Genomic DNA, 7042 nt, shown 5'->3' on the forward strand with positions numbered 1-7042 from the left:
CCGTGCTCCATCCCCCTGGGGCATCCCGGAGCTGTCCCTGCCTGGGAGCGCAGGGCTGGGCTGTGTTCTCCGGCCTCTCCCGCAGCCCCTCAGCTCTGGCTGCGCTCGCTCTTTGCCAGATGCGTCCCTGGACGGGACACAAGCGCAGAAACCCGGCCATGGCCGCTTCCACAGAACCCTGAAGGTACCTGCAGCCATCCCAGCCAGGGGCTGGGCCTGCTGTCCCTGCTCAGCCGAGCACTACGCTTGAAGCATGCCATGGATCGTCCTTGGATTCCCTGTCCTTTGTTCTCCCGCAGATGTTCCGGAAGCTTCTGCGTATTCAGCGCAGAGAGACCGGGAGCAGTGCAGCTGAGGGCCCCGCCAAGCCTGACTCCGGGCTGACTGAGCTCCAGGCAGAGCCTGATGTCAGCCTGGATTCAGCTGAGCTCTCACAAGACTTGGACACCTCAGAGACTGAAATCTGGGCAACGGCTCTTCTCACAACAATGACTGAGGATGCAGTCATCACAAACAGTGACATTGAAGAGAGTGAGGGCATGACAAATACTGGCACCTCACCCGCCCCCACTGTTATTCATACTGCCCCTATGGAATTTTTCGAGGAGAGTGCTGTTCCTTCTCAGCAGCAGGTAAGCAGCCCGGGGTCAGGCCTGGAGGCCTCCCAGGACCGTGTGTCCCCTCAAGCCATTGTCACTGGGGCCCCTCAGGCTTTGAGGCCAGCACAGCGTGGCGGGAAGGGAAGTACTTCTTGGGGGAAGCTGGAGAAATTGCAGCCGCTGGACAGCGCTCCAAGTCTCTCCCATGCCTTTTCCAGGTGCCAGCCATTGTAAGGAACATCCACCAGAGGCTGGTGTCCCATGACACTGTGGATGCCAGGCTGCAAACTGACATTGTGAGGCTGGCTGAGAAACATCCTGTTGACGTGGTGCTGACCCTCCTGCGCTGTGCCCCAACGTGTGACAGGTACGAGGCCCACATGCCTTGAGAGCTCAGGGCTCACCAGCCTTTAGGGCCCGTGGCCCATCACAGCCTGTCCAATGGGCTCTGCCAGACAGGCAGAGAGCTCCAGGACCCTCGGGCCCCTCTCTTTGCCCAGCCTGCTGCCAATGCTCCTTCCCTGCCCCTCAGGGCACCGGGGCTCTGTCACCTGTGCCCCCACAGCTGCACAGGGCATGGTACTGTGACTGAGACACCCCTGACACACAGCCCTGATCCCACAGAGCTGCTGCAATCATGTGGAAAACCATAGGATCAGTGGGACCAGCACTGGAGAAAGTGCTGCCAACACTGCTGTGTGTGATGGAGGACTGGCCTGTGCACAGCGCATCCACCTCCGATGGGGATGACACAGATGTCTTTGCCCTGGCTGTGAGTTGCTGGAACTGGTCTCTTCTCAGCCCCCGGCTGCCTCTCCAGCAGCTCTCCAACCTCTCCCTGCCTCAGTCACTGGGCTGAAACCTGGGCTAGGGCCAGGCTCAGGGGCCACCAGGCCCACTGCTCCCCCTGCATCTGCCCTTGGGCCCTGACCCAAGGACACCTGGGCACTGAGCGCCGTTTGGGGCTGCTTCTTTTGCAGGCAACTCTGGTGATCTGGGTGATTGTGTCTGAATGCCACAAGGCCATGATCCCTTATTCTGGGCGACTGTTTGTGGCTCTGCTCTTCCATATTGTCATCACCACACAGCAGATGCCACCAGAGGAAGCTGGGCACTTTTGGAAAGCATGTCGGGAGGAACACCGCCTTCCCAGGAAGCCCAGCAGGTCCCAGTCCTCCTGTCCTTCCCATGCCCTTGTGGCCAGTGCCAGTGCTCCCAGTGTGACCTGGGCTTTGCTCTGCACACAGGTTTGCAGTACAGGCCATGAAGGCTCTGCTCTACCGCCTGCGGTGTGACAAGGAGGTGATGGCTGTGGAGCGCAAGCGTGGCTGGGACACGCTGCTGCGTGCTCACACCCAGCACTATGCCGTGGGTCTGCTGGCCAGGTGAGACCCCCTTCTCCTCCACGCTGCCCTCAACATTTGTGCCCTGTGCCCGGGTGCCCCCACACAGTCCCTGTGGTCATGGGCCAGAGGGCCTTGACACCAAGGGACGGCCAAGGAAACTGGAAAAGGCTGGGAGAGGAGGGGGTCCCAAAGGGACCACCTCCCACAGCGCTCACATTCCCTCCAGGGAGTCTGGGGAAAGACCAGACCTCCGTGAGTCCGTCCTGGCAGAGGTTTGGTCCCCCCACCTCAAGGTCTTGGTGCCTTTTTCCTCCTTCCAGGGAGATGCGCCGTATCTTTATCCCCTTTTGTTCCCTCATTGCATTACATCTACTGAAGGAGCTCCACAGGGCGGACCCATACTGGGATCTGCCCTTCCTGGCATTCCTTGTGGAGGTGAGCCTGGTGGCCAGCACTGCCTCGCTGAGCTGCCTCCCAGCTCTCTGCCCTCTGGTAGCCGCAGCTGCCTGGGACGGTGCCCGTGCCCGTGCCCTGTGCTGCTGCCTGGGCCCAGCCCTGTGCGGTTCCGGGTCCCCTGTCACTGCCCTGTGCCCTTCAGGTCTTTGAGTGCTTGGACTTGTGTAAATGTGGTGACAGCATACTGGAGATCATGTCAAGGTGCCTGCAGAGCGAGTGCAGGGAGAGGCGTCGCCTGGCGCTCAGGGCCCTCATGGTGCTCAGCAAGGATCCCTTGAGGGTGAGAAGGGGGCAGAGGCTGGAGTTGTGAGGGCAGTGTCGGGTTGGGGAATGCAGTTGATTTGACTTGGCTGAGCTTCAGCAGCTGAGGCAGCTGCTCCCATCTCTCCTGCCTCACCTGCCCCAGTGCTTTGGGGCAGGCCTTTGGCCTGTGGGCCCTGCAGCAGCAGGGTGGGGTCGCAGTGCCCGGGCGCTGTTGGCGGTGCAGCTGTCCATGGCCTCCCAGCTCAGCCTTGTGTTCCACACAGGCCAGAAGAATGTGCAGTCTGTCTAAAAACCTTGTGGAGCTGCTGGGTGATGCAGATGGATATGTTGTCAGCATGACCCTCTCTGTGCTCACAAATATACTTGAGAATGACCACATCCTGATATCCAGCACCACTGCCCCGCAGCTGGCTGAGGCACTCCTGCCACTCTTTGACTGTGTAAGGCCACGGTTGCTGCCCAGAAATTTTGTGGATTTTCAGGACTTTGCCATGTGGGCTTGGAAAAATTGGGGTTGAGATATTTTCCTTTCTTCCAGGACGACATCCATATGCAGCTGCTCTCCCTAAACCTCTTCTTCAAGGTGATGGACTTGGTAGTGAAGAAAGGAAAAAAGCCCCTGAAGAGAATTGTGAAACAGAGCCTGCTGCCACTCTTCTTTCATTGCCATGATGCGAACGAGCGTGTGGCAAAAGTGAGGTTTTGTGTGATGCTGATGCCTCCCTGGAAGGGGTCTCCTGGTTGGCCTCTCCCGGGCTCCAGCCTTCTGCTCCCAGTCTTGCCACGGATGCAAGGCCTGTTCTTTGGGTTGCGGTGGCAGCTCCATGTCTCTGCTCCTCTTTAGGCCTCTCGTGAATTGCTGCTTTGTGTGGTAAGGTTCCTGAGGAGAAGGAAGCTCAAGCAACTACTTAAGAGGGAGAAGATGTTGAAGTTTGGCACCAGCCTGGTAAGAAGGGCCTGGAAGCCCCAGGCTCAGCCTGGAGAAGGCCCCTGAGCGCGGGGCTCAGTGTGCGGGGCTGGCAGCTGTGCCCCTGCCCGCTGCTGCAGCCAGAGGCCGCGCGGGCTCTTCTCCAGGCTGCTGTGGGCCCGAGCCGGGTGCCCATGGAGCCCCGGCGCGGCGGGGCTGCGGGGCGGCCCCGCGGCTCCCCGGGCAGCAGCCGGCCCTCTGCCCCCTGCGGAGCCCGGCGCCAGCAGCTGCTGGCCGCGCCTCAGGGCTGTGCGGGCAGGGGAGGCCGGGGCTGGGCGCAGGGAGCGCCCGCCACAGGGGCTGCGCCCGCGCCAAGCCTTCCCTGCTGCCGCTCTCTGCAGCTGGCAGAGGACACGAGCCGAGCGGCCGAGCAGCTGCGCCGGGCCCAGCGCTACCTCCAGAGCCCACAGGAGCCCCTGCGAGAGGCGGCCATCAGGTTCATGGGTGAGCCACGAGGCCGGGCTCCCTCCCCGGCCCGCCACAGCTCGGCCCCAGCCCCGCCCACTGCCCCGGCAGCGCCATCCGGGCCCGGCGCTGTGGAGCCCCGCCTGGCCCGGGCGCTGCTGCCGCCCTCTGGCAGCCGTGCCCTTGGGCGGCAGCGTGCGGCAAGGGCCCGGGCTGAGCCCTGCCGGGCCAGCAGGGCGTGTGGCCGCAGCGCTGGCAGCGCCGCTGGCAGGGAGCTGTGCCGCTGGCAGCGCCGTGACAGGCTCTGCCTTCACAGGGTCTGCCAGGGTATCCATGAGGGGACAGAAGGAAGTCCTCGAGGTCCTCAATGAGGGTGAGTTCGGGCAGTGGGCTGACATTGGTGACTCATGGGGAGAGCTGCAATCCCTGCCCTGGCTGCGCTGAGCTTCGCTCCCTGTGTGGATGTGGGGTGGTGTGAGCAGGCCACACACAGATTTCAGGGACATGGGCTGGGGTCTTCGTGTGTAGCCCTTGGGGGGAGATCCTGTTGGCCCTTCCTCTCTTCTGGCCGATGCAAGAGCTGAGTGGGACACTCTTGGCAGGAGGGTCTCCTAGGATTCCCGCAGATGTGCGCCCTCACTGTGGCTCTCTTCCTCTCTGTTCCAGCCATTCACACCCGGAAGAAAGGCTGTACATCCCACTGTAGCAGGAATATTCAAGCACAGTTTACAAGTCGAGTTGAAGAATTAAGTTCATCTTCAGGATCCAGTGAATCAGTGTCCTAAGAATAGCACCAGGAGATGCTGAAGAGGACACCATCTCCACTGCCACTGGAACCCCACGCACAGCTGATAATTGGTACAGCGGAGCCTGTGGGACACTGGTCTGGCTTCAGCCAACTCCCTGCCTGTAGATAGCTCCCTCCCTCCAGCTTTCACACCGTGTCGACCCTCCCCGCTTTGGTCCATTCCAGTTCATCCCTTTGCTTCGCCTGCCATTAATAAACAGTTTGGCTTCTTCATTTTGCCTGCATCCCTGTGGAGCTGAAGCGCCGCAAATGCGGGGCCCTGGGACACACAGGCCCCTGCTGCCGTTCTCTTCCACGCCGTGTTTTGTGCACAGGAACGAGGGCAGGTCAGGCTGGCACGGTCCCTGTGCTGAAGGTGCAGTTCCACAACCCTGTGCGGTTACAGATCTTGCTGAGCACACGGAAGGCCAGCAGTGGCACAAGGAGCCTGGGTGTCAGGAGTGAAGTCGTGTCTGAGGCCCTGCCACATTTGATCTGCTGTTGTGCACGTCAGCAAGACAATGAAGAACAGACAGTGAAGGAAGCCTTATGGGTGAACTGGTGGGAATGTGACCCTTAAGAGAGACAATGGATTGGTCAATCGATGGGAAATTGACCTGTGAAAGAGGAACAATACCCAATGGAGCTGTGTTTGGCATGGAGGGGGCATCACAAGCCATTGCAGCCTCTTCTCACGCGCTGACCGAGCATGAGACGACGTTATAACAGGAAAAACTCCGCTCCAGAGGAGGAGATGTCAGGCCTGGTTGTGGGGTGGAGGGATGAGAGGGACAACATGCATGTCCTTCTGATGGAGGGGATGCCCTGAATGTGGGTGGCCTGCCTGCCCCTCCCAGTGGAGCACCATGCTGAGATCCCCTGAGAGGAGCCCAGTGCTCCTTGCTCCTCTCTGCTGACACGTCAGCCTTTGTCTGGGTTCGGGATGGCCCTGGCTGTGTGAGGGCTGCTACGTGGATATGAGACAGCCGGTCCTGTGCCGCTGGGTGCCAGCAGTGCCTCGCAGCAGTCCTGCATCCACGTCAGGATGCTGGCCAAGAGAGGCCCTGGAAGCTGAGGCACATGATTTGAAGCTTTTGCAGCTACAAACAGGTCTAGGCCAGTCGTGCTCCCTCAGGATACAGCAGTCCTGAGGGGTCTCCCAAGAGTGGCCTGATGCCACCCACTCCTTGTGGCACCAGCTGCTTTCCTGTGGAATGTTCTACCTCCGCCAAGAGGAAAGAGGCAGCTGGAGAAAGAGATTGCCAGGCTGCTCTCCATCCTTTAGCAGCAGCCCTGGCTGAGTGGAGAAGTCCCAGCCGAGCACGAATGTGCCAACGGAACAGCCGTGCTCAGGAAGGCTCCCTGGGAAGGATGAGCCAGGAACCATGGGCCTGGCAGCCTGAGCTTGCTGATGGGCAAGGCCTTGGAGCAGATCCTCCTGAGTGCCATCCCACGGCACGTGCAGGGAACCAGGGGGTCTGCTGGAGGCTGGGAAAGCTCTGCGGAGGGACGGGGACAGCTGGGGGTGCTGGCGGGGTGTTGAGGGCTCCTGTGCGGGTGTTTGGGGGGTTGGTGTTGGGGGGCATGTTGGGGAAGGAGTTGTCTGGAAGGTGAGAGGTCTCGGCTGGAATTTGAGTCACTTTGGAGGCAGCATGTGTGCTTTGGCCCAGCTTTGGTTATGGAGGGCAAAAAGAATAGCTGTGACTATTTCTTGATTCTCCTGCAGGGAACAAGAAGGGAGAACTGTAATTTATTGGCAACTTAGTTATATGCACTGGGCAAGATTGGCCCTTTTGCCATCTACTCATTTGTTTTGGTTATTTTTGTAATAGGGAATGTACTTGCATTTCTTAGGAGCTTTTAATCCTCAAAAGAATTAGAATATTATAATCCGTTCATCGGAAACCACTTGCAAACCAAAGAATGGCCTTGTATTTGCCTCTGTATCGTGTTATGTTTTGTAAAGTGACTCTCAGTGGATGATGTTAAGGCAAATGAGTTGCTTCTGCCAGAGATGGGAACAAACTTCCAAACCATTCACATTCTCCGGCCATCGCCGTTCATTTGAGATGTTTGCAAATTTTGGAACTACTTGAGTTGAGCAATGGGAAAGTAAAGCTTTCATCAACTGAGGATTCTTAATTGCCCTGAGACCACAAAGCAGGGCAGTATTTGCTGATGGGCTGAGCCTTTCCTAAAGATCCTTTCGGGCTGCCTT

General features: G+C 59.2%; 1 protein-coding gene across 1 annotated transcript; it reads left to right on the forward strand.

The window, feature by feature from the left end:
• Nucleotides 1-371: 371 nt before the first annotated feature.
• Nucleotides 372-5058, forward strand: LOC135309396 (uncharacterized). Its single transcript, XM_064435536.1, has 12 exons — nucleotides 372-632; nucleotides 818-966; nucleotides 1224-1371; nucleotides 1580-1764; nucleotides 1847-1984; nucleotides 2266-2380; nucleotides 2544-2681; nucleotides 2929-3105; nucleotides 3204-3359; nucleotides 3510-3611; nucleotides 4354-4410; nucleotides 4704-5058. The coding sequence occupies exons 1-11, from the start codon at nucleotides 489-491 to the stop codon at nucleotides 4372-4374; spliced, it is 1473 nt and encodes a 490-aa protein (XP_064291606.1). The 5' UTR covers nucleotides 372-488; the 3' UTR covers nucleotides 4375-4410; nucleotides 4704-5058.
• Nucleotides 5059-7042: the final 1984 nt, after the last annotated feature.

The sequence above is a fragment of the Passer domesticus genome, chromosome 10 (genome assembly GCF_036417665.1).
Source record: "Passer domesticus isolate bPasDom1 chromosome 10, bPasDom1.hap1, whole genome shotgun sequence".
NCBI classification, from domain to species: Eukaryota; Metazoa; Chordata; class Aves; order Passeriformes; family Passeridae; genus Passer; species Passer domesticus.